At 32.5% G+C, this 18,703-nt stretch overlaps 3 protein-coding genes and 1 pseudogene across 3 annotated transcripts; 2 read left to right on the top strand and 2 right to left on the bottom strand.

Moving 5' to 3' along the window:
• Positions 1–94: 94 nt before the first annotated feature.
• Positions 95–2,801, bottom strand: LOC112701987 (cytochrome P450 716B1). Its single transcript, XM_025752818.3, has 4 exons — positions 2,058–2,801; positions 1,381–1,822; positions 773–960; positions 95–563 (listed from the first exon to the last, which is right to left on the bottom strand). The coding sequence occupies exons 1-4, from the start codon at positions 2,547–2,549 to the stop codon at positions 258–260; spliced, it is 1,428 nt and encodes a 475-aa protein (XP_025608603.1). The 5' UTR covers positions 2,550–2,801; the 3' UTR covers positions 95–257.
• Positions 2,802–3,951: 1,150 nt separating this feature from the next.
• Positions 3,952–6,449, bottom strand: LOC112701985 (protein FATTY ACID EXPORT 6). Its single transcript, XM_025752815.3, has 3 exons — positions 5,906–6,449; positions 4,865–4,952; positions 3,952–4,356 (listed from the first exon to the last, which is right to left on the bottom strand). The coding sequence occupies exons 1-3, from the start codon at positions 6,102–6,104 to the stop codon at positions 4,284–4,286; spliced, it is 360 nt and encodes a 119-aa protein (XP_025608600.1). The 5' UTR covers positions 6,105–6,449; the 3' UTR covers positions 3,952–4,283.
• A 2,253-nt stretch (positions 6,450–8,702) lies between these two features.
• On the top strand, positions 8,703–9,413 carry LOC112703944 (UPF0481 protein At3g47200-like). Its single transcript, XM_029288225.2, has one exon. The coding sequence runs from the start codon at positions 8,703–8,705 to the stop codon at positions 9,411–9,413; it is 711 nt and encodes a 236-aa protein (XP_029144058.2).
• A 2,185-nt stretch (positions 9,414–11,598) lies between these two features.
• Positions 11,599–14,883, top strand: LOC112703940 (probable receptor-like protein kinase At1g11050; annotated as a pseudogene).
• Positions 14,884–18,703: the final 3,820 nt, after the last annotated feature.

Raw genomic sequence — 18,703 nt, 5'->3', positions numbered from 1 at the left:
ATGAACTACTCGTTGATCAATTCTAACCAATTAAGTATTATTATTGTTATATATGGTTGTTTGCCAAGTTAATAGGGAATATCAGAAAGGATCATTAATTGTAAACCGACCCTACATCCTCTTACTCTTCACCTCAGCATTTATTTGAAAAAAGTACAAAATCATATGAAAAAGCCAGCTTGAGTTTAATTTATGTGGTAACCTGCCAACAATGGCTTATTTATGGTACTACAGTTCTTGACATGAAGGTTTAGTTTTTAAGGAAGATTTTTCCTTGGCCAAATCTCAATTGGAAGCCCTTGAGTTGGAACTGGCATTGGATCTCTACTGAAGTTATCGTCTGCACATAATTTCCAACTGAAGCTTGTCACAAGATAATGGATTGAAACAAGAGTTTCAATCCTGGCCAACTCATATCCTGGACATATTCTTGATCCCCCACCAAACGCAATGAAGCAGTATGGAGGAATAGACAATTGCTCTTCAAATCTACTTGGATCAAACTTTGTTGGTTCTGGGAATATGCTATTGTCCATTTGAGTCATTGCTGTAACCCAGAAGATCTATAAACATGAAAAGTTATAGAAAGATTTTTAGTCACTGACATGATTGAATAACTAATAATATAACGAAGTTCATTGATAACTGTCACCCTTAAGATTAGTTGGATGCAGTTTCTCCCAATGGTAAATCTAAATCTTTATTAAGGGAACTTTGAAATTGCACATTTGTGTTAGAAAGTTTATGTCTGAGTGGTGATTGTTTATCTTACCTGCCACCCTTTGGGAATAATGTATCCATCATATTCAATATCTGTCACTGCCTTTCTGAAGCCACCAAAGATGGGAGGAAACATCCTAAGAGTTTCCAATGCTACTCTCCATGTGTACTTCATCTTTGCAAGGTCTTCCCAAGTTAGAGGCTCTCCTGATTGCTTGCTTTTTGCTATCTCTTCTTGTTCTGCAAGCACATACCCAAATACATACATGTCTTATACTAGTTTGAGTGAAGTACCAAAATATCCTCCGAAAGAGAACTTTGCCAGCGAAACAACCTGTTAAAAAATGAATATCCATCTGATATACCCAAAAGATTAGCTCTATTTGAGAAAATCACTCAATCGTACGTCAGACTACTTTTGGTTGGTGGAAATGCTTACATGCCATCTGGTTATTCACAACAATGTAAGCAATTCTGTCAACTGAAATCTAGGATTGAGTGAATATGTCAAAGGAAGCTAACCTTTTGGATATTATCGGATGAATATTCAATCCTCCATTGATTATTTTGTCAGTGAAGCAATCTTTCAAAGACTATTTCAGCAGAAATATGCCCCCCTTTTATGTTACACACAGAATTATCTATTAATCATATTCATACCTTGAAGAACTGCTGCAAAAATTGCAGGTTCATTAGCTAAGAGTCTGATAAGGAAAGTGATTAGAACAGATGAAGTGTCATATCCAGCAACCATGACAAGCATGCTATTATGAATGATCTCCTTCTCAGTGATAACCTGTTCATCACCAGCACTTTGTATGCCAATTAAGCAAGTGATCAAGTCTTGGTGAGTAGAGGCTTCATTTCGCTCAAGTTCAACCCTTTTTCTGTCCACAATCTGCTTCAACATCTTCTGGATCCTTGCACTTGCTCTGAGGCTGCGATTGTAGCGTGTGAACGGCAAGTTAATAGGAATTGACCACATTCCTTTGATCATTGTATGGAAAGAAACTAGGAACTGATCTCTCTGCTTTCCAGGCTCAAGACCAAACAAAAGAGAGCAAATTATGTTGAATGTGAGTGTCTTCATCAGAGGTAACACCTACCAAAATAAACAAAAAACAGAAGGTTAGAGAATATTTTCTTCCAACATTGATTTGCCTCCTACAATCTGCTAGAAAAGAAGGAACACTGTAAACTTGCTTTTTGTTAGGATTTGAATGTCTCTTCTTTTCCCTCTCTACATGACATGATTAGAATACTTAGGTTGCATGATTATACAACTTGTTCTTTCTTAGACACTATTCTGTTTAGCTTTTCATAGTCACATCACATACCTTAACATTCTGTTTTCCCTTCCAATGCATCTCAAGGTGCCTCCTAACTTCTCCATCAATCTTCCCCACATACAGCTTCAAGGATTCTGGCTTGAGGAACGACATGAGCGCGCTTCTGACTCGCTTATGATCTTCGCCATTAAGTTCAAGTATGTTTCGATCTCCCAAGATCATCTTAACGGACTGTGTTTGCTGGTTATCAATTGTGCCTCCATTGTTAGCGAATATGAACTTGTTTGCAGCCTGTCCATAAATCAAAACAGTTGGTGTTCCAAACAAGTTTAGCTTAGAAACAGGACCATACTTTCGGATCCTCTGTTCAATCCATTTCTCTGCATTGTTTGAACGCATAGCTCTAAGAAGGCCAAGGCTTTGACCAATGATTGGTATTCCAAGTGAACCAGGTGGGACCCTTTTGGATGGCTTTCTTCTTCTGATCAAAAGAAGAAGAACTGGGATTAGTAAGAGGAGAGTAGCAAGGAGAACACTCATGGTTTCTTGGATTCTAAAGATTCCTAGCTGTGTTTTCTGTTTCAGTGATGCTTTTTATAAAAAAACAAACTACTCTGAGTAGCTGCAGCCGGCTGTGTACACCTTCCATTGAATCTTTTATATTTTAAATGATTGAAACTCTAGTAGTTAATTAATTCTAATCCAATAATGTTTTGACACATGGTATGATCTAATATTATTTTATTATTGATATGTTTGGCAGTTTAGCTTCTAAATATATGGTTTCTAGCTATTTTATCATACAGGTAATCATCACATCATTGCTGGTATTTTTTTTCTTTCGTCTCTTTTCTCCAATTTTCAACTTTCAAATCAATGCTCAAGAATGCTCAGGATGTCAAAATCTTCATTTATTATAGAGTATGGGTGTTAGAACATAGATAAGAACTGTGAAGAGGATATGTGTATGTAAATAGGCAAGTTCTTCAAAGGCAAAGGTTTCTTGTGCCTACACTATTTTGTTGTTGCTTGTTTGCTTTGTTCTCTTTATATTTGAGATTTATAACAGTTTACAAAGATTTAAGTACCTAAAAGATCAAATTGTTGACAGGGTAGAAAGTAATTCTTGTCCATTTGACAATGTAGGTGGTGTGAGAAAAGAATTAGATACTAAAAGTATTATTATTCATGTAGTATAAGATTTAATAGTAAGGATTTGTTTGGTTCATTGATTGTGTGTGAAATTAAGGAAAAAAGATTTACAAATAGCTTCTATTATAAAATATAAGTTAAAATATCACTTTTGTCTCAAATATTTATTTGAGAGTTGAGACAAAGATATTACTTTATAATAATAAAATACTAAAATCTACTATATTTTAGCTCAGAAAACTCAACTATTAAAAATTCCACCATATTTTTACCAAAACCAAATTCATCCTAAGGCTGTATGTCTAGTGGTATCAAACTGTGGCTTCAAGCGTTAGATTCCGTAGAGCGTATGGACAAACTACTTTGCAAACACAAGATTGACCTTACATTCTTGTAATCCTATATATATATATATATATATATATATATATATATATATATATATATATTGGAGGGTAAATATTACTTTAAAAAATCAGAAAGTGGATATTACTTGCCAATTTCGCTTAAGTTTTTAGGCACATTGGTTTTTTATTTCTTCCCATTTTTATCTTTTTTATTTTTATTTTTAGGACTTGTACTTGGAGTAGGCCTGGAAACCTTTTTTTCATGAGCGTAAGTTTTTTAGAAGTATCATCGGCATGATTTAGTTAATAAGTAATAGACTTATAGTCCCTGAAAATCACTAGTTTGTTGGTAAGATCAGCACCCCGAGTATGACTTAACAGAATAAGTCAGTTCATGATTTAATCGAATTTAACTACGTAATACATCTCAGATGACAGGTAGATTCAAGCCAAACCAGGAAGAATTTTATTCCCAGAGTATGGACAAATGAATATTTAGACAGTAGCCAAATACAAATGTTAATACATTTCATTTGCAATTTCCATCAATTTAGTCAATCATGCAATAAACAAGGTGCTTGCCAAGTGTGGTATGGTGATATGGTCTCATACTCTCATGTATTAGACAACGGAAACAACTACTTTCAGTTCCATACAATGAAATCACCAAGTATACAAGTACAATGATATAGTTCAGTCATCTGAGAATGTATGCAGGTCGTCCAAACATATCTTGATTCTAGGAAGAAAACATTTGGATATATCATTTTATTGTTCACTCTGCCTTGGCAGAGAGATGGTTGCCACCAGTTGCTAGTTTGAAGAAATAAAAGAGGGTCATAAGAGCACTGCAACAAGAAAAGAAAGGCAGAATGTCTTAATTCCATACACAAGCAATTCAATGTTGCAGCTTGGAATGCAATCAATGAACATCCATAGGCAGTAGTTTATAAATAATAAACAGCCTAACCTAAATTGCCCCAAGTCAATAATATCAACTAAAATTTAAAGATCAAATTATAAAAGTAAAATAATCCACCGCCAGCATAAATGTTCAGTGAGGCACCATTAACAATGTTTAATGCAAAATAGTGCTTGGTGACAGGTGGAGCAATTGGACAAAATATAAGGGTAATATATAGTGTTACTATAATCACCAATGAGATGCTAAAACAAATTATCTTGAAAAAATGGGATGGGGCAGCCTTCATTTTGTAGAAAAATAAAAGGTTCAGAGAAAATAACTAGCTTTGCGGGTTTGCATTAATTTCATCATATAATCACAAGTTGACAACTCCAGTGAGAATAAATATGTTTGGCGTATGAGGGTGAGAATTAATCCATTATCTTAATTACCTAAGTCCTGCTACAAGACCAGCAGGCATAATCTTGGATGTTTCCATGTATCTCTGTCCCATGACCCATGTTAGTGCGACTGCGGTAACTGAGAAAAAAAAGAAGAGATTATTTCACAAATATTTACCATAGTTAATGCAGCGTGAATGGCATGTAAGATGAATATTCATGATTAATTTTTGGATGCATAGATATGAACAATGCATTTCATTTTAGTTCTATTCTGCCAAAGTTTCTGCATGCACTTATTATTATTTGGTAGGGCTAATGACAACCGTTGCTGATTGTTGCTCGTATGGAGAATGCTTTTACATTCAAATGTCTGCATTGCTGTTAAGAGATATAAGCATTCATGTTGCCTCTTCCTATCAGCTTAAGCTTTTGGGATGGGTGGTTTCATGACATGGTATCAGAACTTTATGTCCAAAAGGTCCTCCTCCTTAAGCTTTTTCATTTGGATCTTAACAGACATAGCAGCAATCCTAGAGCACTCACTCAGCTCTCTTTATATGAAAAATTTATTTCTAAAGAATCCTTCTCTTCTCTTCCAGTGAATAGTAACAAACAAATTTAACAGAAAAAAAAAACATGTTCTTTCAATTTGTAAGCATTCTAAACCTAAAACAATTTTCAATATACAATTTTACTTTCAGAACAATATCTTCGTTCACTTTACTAACGAGGATAAATGCATTCATACAGATCTCTCATCTCTTTATTATGTATCACCTATTTCATTCTCTCCCTCTTAGAAAATCCTACTAAACTAGTAAGCTTCTGATTAGTTAAATTAGAAGCTATAAGCTACTTAAAATCCTAAAAACCAAAAACAGAATCAATTTACTACTTTTAATTTGATTAAATTGATCATTATTATTACTCTTAAGCAGATTCAAATCTTCCAAATCCTAAACTGAATCACACAAACGGACCAGCTAAATCACGATTTCTAAACATACGACTAATTTGAAAGTCAACAATGAAAATAATACAAAATCTGAGTAAAACAGAAGCAGCTGAAGGATGAGAAAGAGTTATTACTTGTTTCGATAAACAAAGCGAGGTAAGAGTTCTTGCGCTTGTTGAAGGCATTGAGACTGAGATAACCGGCGAAGATGAGAACCAAGCCGGAGCCAACGCCTCCGCCGAGAGAAGCCAGGCTTCCTCTCCTGATGAAAGCGAAGAGTCCACCGCCTACCAGAATCAAACCGTACGGAATCGTGAAGCAGAAATCGTGCATTTTGTATTATTTTTTCTCGGAAAATGAAATTTTCCCGGAGAATTCAGATGTTTCGAATCGGAGAAACGAGAGAGAGAGAAAAGAAAAGAAATGTTAGCTCAGATCGCAAGGAAGACCGGAAGAGTGTGTAAAAATCTGAAGAACTGTGAGCTAAGTGGCGCGTGGATTGCACAAGTCAATACTAATACAGAATGGGAATTTTACTTTGCGTTTCCGTATTTGCCCCTTGACTATTGAGTAATTTCGAAATTGTCCTCCTTTTTGGTTTGTTGGGTCAAAGTCAACCTATTTCTTTCTTTTGAATTGGTTAACTTAAAACTTAAAAGGGAAAGTGTGGCAAATGCTACTTTCATGCATGTTCTACAACTTCTACTCATGTTTGAGGAGTAAAATAGTCCATGAATCCAAACCATACAAATCAATCTGACGGTTGAGATTAAATATTTTATTTCATTTTTCTAAATAAAATGCAGTTAGAGCATGCAGCAACGTTATTTCAAGAACCTTTGGTGAACTACTATATCTGTGGTAGTGTAATTAAATTTAATATTTTAGACAACTTTTTAATATTGGATTTAAAATCATTTTTTTTATGTAATACTCTCTTCGTCACAAAATAGTTATATGAATTAAAAAGATAATTAAAAATACCTTAATTTTAAATACATTTAAATAGGTATATGAAATTATGGTTATTAATTATTTAACCCTTACATATACGTACACTCTCCTTTTTTATTTATTCTCTCTCTTTTTAATAGTGTTAAACTGTTAATAAAGAGAATTATATATCATTAAATATTTGTGTAAAACTATTTGGTGAAATTGTGTTATGTACTCTCACAATTGCGCATTTTTACTTCCATCACAAAATGAATTCGAACAATCTTCACTGCAAATTTATCCTTGGACCACTAAAATGTAATGGAATTGCTTGAATAAACAATTGGTACCTAGACAAAAATTAAATTAAAGAACTAATTCTTTATCTAGCTTCTATATGGTAATATTCTCTTTTTTCATGCCAGCCTCACGTTTTATTTTTTGGTGGATACTACAATGAAGATGGCAAAAATATCTTCTCATGAAGATGCTTTAGTTAAAAGTGTGGTTTATTTATTTAGCCACACTTTAAACAAAAACAACACATTTATAAATATCAAAATCTAACCATACAATCCATCATCCAAAGGTCAAAAAGAAATATACTCATATGAAGACAATTATGCCATCTTCATTGTAGTATCCACCTTATTTTTTTCGTCATTTCTATATATTTACCAGTTTCCTTCATTCCTTCCTTATCTAATTTAATATCTTCACCAATCATTTTGAAGTAACATATTTTCATCATCCACATTGCATTGCACATTAATATCATTATCGTTCCCTTGTATATTTCAACATACCAGGTAAACAATACGATGGGAACACTTGTTTTCCTCTCACTCTATTATCTAATAATTAACCTCTCACGTGTATATGCATGTTACTATTTTTAGTCTTAGTCTTGTGTATGTCATGGAGCGATAATTTATCAACATATAATATGATACAATCTATATATATTATATATTTATATACCTATATAGTAATATATACTAATAGGCTTCATATAAATAACCGTATTTCGTTATTGTTGTAGACAAGATAGGCCAATTAATGTTAAGTGTTTACTTTGTCTGAGAACACAGAATATACCTTTTTTTTTTCTTCTCGTTTTTTTTATCCAAGAGTGTTAGGGGGCAACAAATTTTATATTTTATAACTATTAATTGATCATTAATAGTATTTTTAATAGTGTGAGATTATATCCAATAATAAAAAATTACTCTTTTTTTATGGTTAAGTGCCGATAAAATTGTTAAAAAAGTGCTGGCCTGGACTTTTAGCTATCAAATTTTGTAACTTGTAGATAAAAGGTTCATGCATGGCTTCTATATATAAATGTTGACTAATCAATTGAACATTGAATAATCTAATATATTAGGCTGTTATCATTTCTAATGGTTACGTTACGTTGTGATGCATGCATGTGGATAGATATATGGAGAATGATGTAGCTATAGAGCTTGAAGCAATGCTGGAGAAGGCACAACTTTTGTTTACAACCGAAAGTTGCTGCATCTACAAGGTTCCCAGTCTACTCCGCCAATCAAACGAAGATGCATACACCCCGGTGCTTGTTTCAATTGGCCCTCTGCATCACGGGAATTCCAGACTGGTAACTATGGAAGGGCACAAACAGTTTTTTGTCAACATTTCATTAAAAGATCGGAGGCAAGTTTGACCGATTTGGTGAGTTGCGTGAAACAATTGGAACCACAAATTCGTGCATGTTACTCGGAGAAAATCGAGCTCACAGTAGATGAATTGGTGAAGGTGATATTCATAGACTGTTGTTTCGTAATTGATCTTTTCCTCATAGATGAGTGGGTAATAAATGATGATGTCATCCATTCAAAATCGTGGATGAGTAATCTGGTAATGCAAGATTTGACATTACTTGAGAATCAGATTCCTTTTTTTGTCTTTGAGAAGATATACAAACTAGCTTTTACTTCACGCTTAAATAATGGTGCTGAATTCCCTTCATTTATGAGGCTTGCTTTTGGTATATTTAAAATTCACAACCACCAAGGAGTGTCACCACCTTCGGATGGTAGAACTATAGCACACTTCACTGATCTGGTTAGATACTTGTACTTGCCACCATCTCATAGAAGACCTAGAAGGAACCCTGAACCGTTAGTTATTGGTCACAGTGCATCTGAGTTAGTTGAAGCAGGAGTCAAGTTCACAGTAAATAAACACGGCATTGGCATACTAGACTTTGAATTTGAACATGGTATTCTTAAAATCCCGCATATTGTAGTACATGATTTCACTGAAGTTTGGTTGAGGAACATCGTGGCTTTGGAGCAGTGTCACTATCCTCATGACCACTACATCGCTGACTACGTTAACTTCCTTACTCGACTTGTCAACAGAGACAAGGATGCGGATGTCCTCATTGAAGCTGGAATAATTCGGAATACGATAAGTGGTAATGATACTTCATTGGCTAAGCTATTTAACGATGTTGATAAAAATTTTATAGCGTCAAATGTCAATGCTAATTATCTCAAAATTTGTGATGATTTGAAAGCTTATTACAAGCATCCTTTTCACACTAAAATAGCAACTCTCAAACTTACTCTCAGACGTGATTATTTTACCACTCCATGGAAGACAGCAACTTCTATTGCTGGAATTGTATTACTCGTTCTTACTTTTGTTCAGACTATATGTTCTATTCTCCAAGTTTAATAAGTTCTTACTTTTGTATTCTTTCATTAATTTAAGATTGTAATATATGTTACTACTCGTTTGAGTTTGTAATTTATATATATTATTATTGTTGCATTCCATTTTAATTTGTCAATAATAATTAGATTTAGCTAGAAAGCAAAACAAAACACTACCAAAGTGATTGGAGAAACAAATAAACATGCGCGTTACTCGGAGAGATGAGATCAATCTCACAGCGGATAACTTTCGGGAAGGTGATATATATTGATATTCTTAATTGAGCTCTTCCTAAGGAGATGAGTGGACAAAGTATGATGTTTTCTTCTTAAAATATTACAACTTACAAGTCTCACATATTTTAAATATAAGGTCTCTAAATAGTTTATAAATGAAAATTTTTATCTCACGAATTAAATTTTAAAGTTAAAATTGATTCCCTCAATCTCAAAGTTAATATAACTTATAATTTAATAGATTATATTATGTATGTGTAAACTAAAATCAGCTATAAATATATTGCTAAACTTAGATTTTAAACATGATATTCTCACTCTAATATGACTATACCTTTGGTGAATTGAATATGATGACTATGGTCTCTACAAATCCGGGAATGATTAGTGGCAAAGTTTTGACCTCTTTAACAACTTCTATCCCAAAATGAGTTCCAACAATCTTCACTGCAATTTTATCCGATCCATGGACCACCAAAATGCAAGGGAATAGCTTGAATAAACAATTGGGACCTAAACAAAAACTGAACTAAAGAACAAATTCTTTACTTCTATATGTGGTAGTTTTCTCTTTTTCATGTCAGCCTTACGGTTTTTTTTTTTTTTTTGTCATTTCTATATATTTATCAGTTTCCTTCACTCTTCCCTTAGCTAATTAATCAGTATCTTCATCAATCATTTGAAAGTATCATATTTTCATCATCCACATTAAAGTGAACACTAATATCATTAACGCTTCCTTGTATATTTTCACATACCAATAATTACCACGTAAACGACCCGACGGAAACACTTGTTTTTTTTCTTCTAAATCTAATATCTAATAATTAGTAGGAATTAGAGTGAGACGCGCGCAATATGCGGAGAAGTAGATTATTTATACTATATAGTATATTTTAATAAATGTTATATTAAAAATATTTTAGAGAACATATTATAAATAAATTTTGAATTTATTTATTTTTAAAAAAGACATAGGTTATTTATATTAGAGTTATATAAAACTGCATTTTCTTTTTTTTTCATTTTTCGATTTGCATTAATGGCTACACTTTGTCTTTTTTTTGCGATTTTTTTTGTTTGTAAATAATGAAATAAATAAATTAATGAGAATGAAAAACGTATAAAAATGTTATATTAAATTTAAGGAATTTTTGACAATTAGTATAAGAGATTAAGAAATGAAGAATAGTAAGAGTCTTAATATGTATAAGTTGTAGAATTTGAATATTTGTAACTGAAATTTTTTATAATTATTATTATTATGACACTTTTAATGTATGTTTATTGCATTTAATTAGTACTTGATGTTTCAATTGAATAATAATAGATAAGAGTTTTTTGTTTTAATTTTTTTAAAACATTTTACTAAATAGTGATCGGTTGATTTTCATCTAGCAATTTTGGGTATATATTAACTCTTCCGGTCTGTCATTACCACTGCAAATTCTTCTACAACAAAGAGAATAAGACATGGTCAAAGAATGATAATCCATTCTAAGTAAATTGTGGAAGTAATACTGCACATGTGGAATAACAATTTGAAAAAAAGGAACACGTAAATATAAATTGTAGAAGAAGTACTCCACATGTAAAATAACAATTTATAATTTGATGATGAAATATTGCAATCAATAGTATATAGGAAGAAATAATTTTAAATGCACAATAATTTTGGTTGTGAGTGTTAGACATAACCGTTTACAAAAAAGGAATACATAAACTTGTGCTACTTGCAATGAGTTCACAATTAAAATGTTATTATTTATAACAAATAAATAGGGTTATTGAAAATGATATTGAACAATGAGAAGAGTAAACGACAAAGTTGAAAATCTTTAGGAAGATACCTGAGACAAATTTCCTACGTTGGCGGCGTCGAATGGTGACGTTGGTCTGAGACCCAGAATCGAGTTCTGACAAGAAAACCACAAGAGGAGGAATGGAGTTTGCCCTGGTTTCTGCAATTTATGCAATGCGGCTCCGCCGGAGATGGATATCGCGATGTACAATTTGTTTTGAGGAAAAAACAATGGCTCATGGGATCGGAAGAGGATGGAGGAAATAGGATGGGACCGGAAGAGGATGGAGGAAATAGGATCTTGGTACGGAGAGGTGCTAAGAGGGTGAGGGTTTGAAAAAGGTAATAACAAAAATGTTAATTTGTGTTTTGTTGTTTTAGAAATAAGGATTAATTTGGAAAAAGTTAATTTGTTGGTTTTTATTGTGTTTTTTAGTTGTTTTTTTGTGGTTTTTTATGTGAAAATAAAAATTGATTTGACAAGATTTGAGTGGTGGATTCTAAAATTTTGTCAAGTAAGTGTTGGTGCTGACATGGGATTAGTAGAAGAAGAAAAATAACTTAGAAGTAATGTGGGTAAATCTATGTACCTACTTTTATATATTAAGAATAGATTATAAAGCAGGCTATCTACTCTGTCCTTTTTATATACAGTGCATGCAAATACATATTATTTATTTTATCAATTCATATTCAAATTCTGTATAATATAAATATAAATTACACTAATATATATATATATCTTGTGTTGGTAAAAAAAATGTCAGTTATAAACAGAATGCTTGCCTCGTCCGAATATAGATTTAGCTAGCTAACTTGTAGAGAAAAGGTTCATGCGTGCATGGCTTTCATTAATTATTATCATTTCTATAACCTTTCTTTCTTTCTGGTGGCGCTCATGCACGTGCATATATATAGATATATGGAGAATCATGTAGCTAAAGAATTGGAAGCAATGCTGAAGGAGGCACAACCTTCGTTTACAACCAAAAGCTGCTGTATTTACACTTCAGTGGCTAAGTTATTCAGAGATGTTGATAAGAATACTATACTGATAAATTATAATGTCAATTCTCTCAAAATTTGTGATGATTTGAATGCTTTCTACAAACATCCCTGCCGCACTAAAATAGCAACTCTGAGACGCGATTATTTCACCACTCCATGGAAGACAGCAACTTCTATTGCTGGAATTCTATTGCTCTTTCTTACTGTTATTCAGACTGTATATTCCATTCTCCAGCTTCTTTCTTAAATAACTAGTACTAAAGCTACTACTATAGCCACATACATTCACAATAGAGACTACTTAAATTGAAGATTTGTTAGTTAATATATTATAGCCAACACTCTATTATAGATTTTAATTTGTATTCTTTCATTTATTTAATCAGAAATGTTTGGTAACCAAAGAAAATCAGCCAAAAACAACCATAACTTACTTTATTTAGCATTTATTAATTATTGCGATAATTAATTAATGCTAAATAAGGCAAGTTCTGACTGTTTTTTTTGTCTACCTAGCATTACCCTATTTAATTAAGATACATATTGATCTGGTCTTTTATTTAAGCTTTGTAATGGATATTATTATTGCATTACATTTTGTCAATAATATATGATAATATTAAGAAGATTTAATTAGCTAGAAAACAAAACATTACCGATTGCTATTGCATTGTTTTTCACCTTGGATTCTAATAGGTAAATATTATATATTATATCCTAATTCATAATTAAATTAATCTCTAAATCGCTAGCTTGTTATTTCAATAATTATTCTTTTTTTAGTTTTGGACAATCTCCTCTCTTAAATAACTATTAATAATGAGTTAATAGTTAATTTCGTCCCTGAAAGATACTTCAATCTCCATTTTCGTCTCCGAAAGTCAAAATTAATCAAAATCGTCCTCCAAATATACCTTACCTGATCACGTTCGTCATTCCGTCATCTCTCTAGCTGAGTTGGCAAACGTCCGCTGACGTAAGCCGTTAACTGCCAAGGTGGCAGAGAACAAAAACGACGTCGTTTCGGTAGAAAGCACTCCTAGGATTGAAACGTCGCCATTTTGTCTTCAGAGGAAGGATTCAAACGTTGCAATGCGTTACCCCCGTTCTGTCTTTCACCATGGCAGCACTTTCACCTTCACCTTCTCCTTCTTCTCCTTCAACATGCCCCATCGACTTCAACTATGTTAAGAGAGTTCTATGAAACCCTTCAGCATGTGAGAATTTCCACTATTTATCATCAAACTTGAGCAACTGTTGCACCTCGCTCTTATCTCTAATCGGAATAGGGTTCATGCAGTACCTTAAAGCAACTACAAATTTCAACCTCCCAAACCTTGAAACCTCAACCTCATGCGTCCATGATTTCCAGTCTCAGCTCAATTCCTTGTCTCTCCAAAACAACCTCGTTGACTTGTGCTTTGACCCTCACCAGTTCATCATGTCCCGAAACGTCTGCGCAGGAATTAAAACCCTAACTAAAAGATTGGGACAAGAAGGTTGGTCAAATCACGCCTCTTGATACTAGTTGCAAACAAGACCTCACTGATCTTTTGCTATGTAATGTGTGTCTTACTGCGGGGTTTCAGGTGCAGCATAAACTTGTCTCCATTGATGGTAATGCTTCTCACTCTGAAAATTGTTTCAAATTTACTATTCTATATGCTGCTGCGTTTGTGAATCAGTATGGACCTGAAAGCAATGGTGCCATGAGTTGCATCTTTGGTATGTCACTTTACCCACAGGGTGATGGTTTTGTTGGAAAAAATCACCAGGATTTGGTTTTTGGGTTAACTGGTGCTGGTGTTGCTTTGTTAGTTATGTCTTGTTTGTTAGGAGTTTATGTTTGGTATGATAGGAAGGTTAGAAGGAAGAAGCTTAATGATGATGAATTTGATTTTGATCCTGAGGAACAAGGGTCTAGGCGTAGGTTGAGGCCGAATACGGGGTCTATTTGGTTCAAGATTGATGAGCTTGAGAAGGCTACTGATAATTTCTCAACCAAGAATTTCATTGGCAGGGGTGGATTTGGGCTTGTTTTCAAGGGGGTTTTGTCCGATGGTTCGGTTGTGGCGGTTAAGAGGATCTTGGAATCTGATTTTCAAGGGGATGTGGAGTTTTGTAATGAGGTAGAGATTATTAGCAACCTGAAGCACCGGAATCTGGTGCCTCTTCGAGGCTGTTGTGTAGTGGTGATGATGATGAAAAATTTAATGACAGGAGAAGTCAGAGGTTTTTGGTTTATGATTACATGCCGAATGAAAATCTTGAAGACCATCTGTTTCTGGTGAGTGAGCAGCAAAAGTTGAAGAAATTGCTGACTTGGCCTCAAAGGAAGAGCATAATCTTGGATGTGGCAAAGGGGTTGGCTTATCTGTCGTGCGATGCATGTGTTCACGGAGATATATTTATCGTTCAAATTGGGATTAGGGTTTATCCACTCTAAGGACTAATTTGACATCTTAAACAAGAGTTATCTTGTCTTCAACAACATGCTACAGCCTGGCGTTTGCCACCTTGGCAGTTAACAGCCTATGTCAGCGGACGTTTGCCAACTCAGTTAGGGAGATGACGAACGTGATCAGGTAAGGTATCTTTGGAGGACGATTTTGATTAATTTTTACTTTTGAGGACGAAAATGGAGATCGAGATATCTTTCAGGGACGAAATTGACTATTAACTCTATTAATAATTGTCAATTTTATAACAATTATGTTACATGTACACTAAAATTAGTAATTAATATAAAATATATATTAAAAATAAATTAAACAATATATATATATATATATATATATATATATATATATATATATATATATAGTGACTGATTTTAATGTACAAAATATCATTTTTGATTTCATAAATAGCTAAATATTATCACTATTTAGATATAACTAACTAGAATAAAATAAGTCAGCTAGCTATAGTATATATAAAGATGATGAAAAATGAATTTTTTTTATATAAAATCTTGCTTCGAATATATATAATAAAAATATCAATCCTACTAGGTAACTAACAAGTCAGGGTGCGCTTTTTATTTTTAATATGGAGGTAAGTTTGGTGTCTTACTTCGTTATGGAGTACACAGGTGCTTGACCTGCATGTGGTGACAGTGGAACACAATTCGGACCGAGGGAGTTGTGGTAGTAGAACTCGGACGGTCCGTTTTCAAAAAAATAAATTTTTATGCAAATTCAGAGGGTCCGTTTTCTAATTAAAAAAAAATTAATCGGAGGATCCGATTAGTTCACCGTAAAATTTAAAATTTTCATCTCTCATATTTCGGACCCTCCGATTTGGTACCTCATTTTTTTTTTTGGCACACAACTCTCTCCCTCCGATTTCTTGCTCCATTGGTACAGCCAAAAGCTACTCCACAACTCCCTTCCTCCGATTTCTTGCTCCATTAGTACAGCTAAAAGCTGCCCCACATCCTTGTAAAGCACCCTTTTACTCCATACCAATGCGTTACACACATAGATGAAGAACATAATTAGACACTATTTCTACCAGTGTTTCTTATTCTCAACATATAACCAAATTCAGTATTATTGCATGAGAAGCTTTTCAATCTAATGCATGCTAATGCTGAATATGTCCAAATTAAAGTTGCAATAAGTTGAATGCTATATACAAAGATCTATGCAATGCTCTGCCTATAAGTTGAATAATGTTATATACAAAGATAATTAGTTGAATGTTTACTAAAGACATTCCTAAATGATGACTGTTCTGGTGCAGTTATCTGGACTTGACCTTGTTTCTAGAAGTTGCCGCCGAGTAAATATCTCCAACGCCGACGTATGAACTTGAAGGATCTGAGTTTTCCGTCCAAAGATATTTCACGTTGCGAAAAATATGAGCACAAAGGAGTGTACTTGCAAAAGGTACTCTGATACTTAAGTTAGTATTGTGTATTTTTTGTATATCCTGAGGATACGATGTCTTACCTTTTATAACCGAGCATCAACTGTTACACTTTTTATCGCCGTTATCATTAAGTGATATCATTTGAATAAATGGCCGATTTGTAACGTTCGAAACGATTTATAACGGTTCGGCCGAGTTATAGCTCGTAAAGCCGATTTATACTTGTGGTAACGGCCATATTAATGACAATGGTTAGAAATATAATTATTAATATTGTTTTTTTCTTATCTTTTTCTATCGACTTAAATTTTGGAATGAGTAATTTCATTATATGATATCAGAGCACCAAAATTGCTAAGTACTCTAGTTAGTGTTAATTCTCTATCTTAATACTTTGAATCTTCATGCATGGCTTTCATCAATTATTTCTTTGAATTTTAAGGACACCATGCTCAAATTCCAAGTCAAGTATGCATCCATGACTTGATTTATTTACTTGGAACTTCAGTCCTGCTTCAACTAACTCAAATGCAGTGTGACCAAGGACGTTTCTTAAAGGTCTTTTATGAGATGGTGGCAAAATGAAGTATCTAAGCAGATCAGTAAAGTGTGTTATACTGTTACTAACCGGTGTTAACACTCCTTGGTTGTAAATAAAGGTTGTGCCTTCTTCAGCATTTCTTCAACCTCTATAGCTATATCATTCTCCATATATCTATGCATGTGCACAAGAAAAAAAAAAAAGAAAAAAAAGAAAGAAAGAAGTTTAGAAATGATTGAAGAAAAATGTTACGAGATTATCATAATTTATTATTTTTATCCATTATTTAATCGTTAATGTTCAACGTATGGGATAAATTATATTATTTGATTACTAGACTAAAAAAATTAGACTATAGAAATTAAATCGATGATTAAGTGATGACAAAAAATAATAAATTTTGATGGCTTCATAATATTTTTTATTTAATATATAAGTAATATTTTATGTAAAGATAATAATTAAATATATTAAATTATCTAATAATTATTAATTATTATTTTTATATAAAATTATCTTTATATGAATAGGCAATAATATTCATAAAAACCATGCATGCGTGAAGATTTTATTATAAAATTGGCTAGCTAAATCTTGAACTTGTTATTCAAGTTTAATTTCTCAGTTCATCAGAAGTAAACATTGTGTTGGTACACTTGTGACATATATATATTGGATAAGAATGAAAACAAATTTAAAAATCTTATCTTCTCAATTTTTTTTTATTTAATTTATTTTCATCTTGTATTCAAACGCAACTTTTTTATACTAAAAATATTGATCTTTTTTTTTTATCAAAGATAGGAAAATTCAAACCCACAACCTCTAAATAAATATGGGAAGACTATGTCATTTAAGTTATAATTTGTTGGCTAAAAAATATTGACCTTTTAACATTTTCATTAGTTTAATATGTATTTATCTTACATAAAATTTACACACAAATTAATAAAAAAATGCACATATGAATTATATTTAATTTTAGATTTTGCACGCTTTTTAGAAGTGTATGTTAACAAAAAAAATAAAATAAAATAAACCTATGACTCACGACTAACGGAGCTCAATTTGGAAAACAAAATCAATACACTTATTAATATATTTTAAAAGAATAGAAAAATCACTCCACGTGATAGAATTTGATATATCCTTATTAAAGGCATCAAATTATTAATTTAAATGAAATTTTGTGTCTAAATATCATATTGAAAAATTATCAAAGAATATATCCGAGAACTATTTAAAAACAAGTCAATATAGAACGTGGGAGGCTAACTAGTAGCTATTAGATATTAAATTAGAGAAAAACACGTATTTCCATCGTATTGTTTACCTCGTATGTTGAAATATACAAAGGAGCGCGCGGTAATGAACTAATGATATCAATGTGCAATTCAATGTGGATGATGAAAATATGGTACTTAAATGACAAAAATAAATAAATAAATAAATAAATAAAACGAGAGGCTGGCATGAAAAAGAGAATACTGTACTACATACCATATAGAATTGAAGTAAAGAATTAGTTCTTTAATTTAGTTTATTCAAGCTATTCCCTTGCATTTTGGTGGTCCAAGGATCGGATAAATTTGCATGAAGATTGTTGGAACTCATTTTGGGATGGAAGTAAAAAAGCACTATTGTGAGAGTACACAACACAATTTCACCAAATAGTTTTACACAAATATCTAATGATATATAATTCTCTTTAACAAAATGAAATAAAATATTTAATCTCAATTATTAGATTAAGGCTCCAACTATTCTAAAATACTATATACTAACCAAGAAAACTGTTGAAGCTGACGAACTATGTTACTAAGTACTTATTTGATTTTTACAACTTCAG

The sequence above is a fragment of the Arachis hypogaea genome, chromosome 7, assembly GCF_003086295.3.
Source record: "Arachis hypogaea cultivar Tifrunner chromosome 7, arahy.Tifrunner.gnm2.J5K5, whole genome shotgun sequence".
Taxonomy (NCBI): Eukaryota; Viridiplantae; Streptophyta; class Magnoliopsida; order Fabales; family Fabaceae; genus Arachis; species Arachis hypogaea.
Note: the sequence above shows the minus strand (reverse complement) of the source record. Positions and strands in the feature narration are given on the sequence as shown.

Coding starts and splice junctions, on each gene's coding strand:
- LOC112701987 (XM_025752818.3), bottom strand. CDS start 2,549: ATGAGTGTTCTCCTTGCTACTCTCCTCTTACTAATCCCAGTTCTTCTT. Junction 1,823..2,057: donor AGGGAAAACAGAATGTTAAG/GTATGTGATGTG, acceptor TTATTTTGGTAG/GTGTTACCTCTGATGAAGAC. Junction 564..772: donor TTATTCCCAAAGGGTGGCAG/GTAAGATAAACA, acceptor TCATGTTTATAG/ATCTTCTGGGTTACAGCAAT.
- LOC112701985 (XM_025752815.3), bottom strand. CDS start 6,104: ATGCACGATTTCTGCTTCACGATTCCGTACGGTTTGATTCTGGTAGGC. Junction 4,953..5,905: donor CGCTTTGTTTATCGAAACAA/GTAATAACTCTT, acceptor TTTTTTTCTCAG/TTACCGCAGTCGCACTAACA. Junction 4,357..4,864: donor GGTCTTGTAGCAGGACTTAG/GTAATTAAGATA, acceptor TTCTTGTTGCAG/TGCTCTTATGACCCTCTTTT.
- LOC112703944 (XM_029288225.2), top strand. CDS start 8,703: ATGAGGCTTGCTTTTGGTATATTTAAAATTCACAACCACCAAGGAGTG.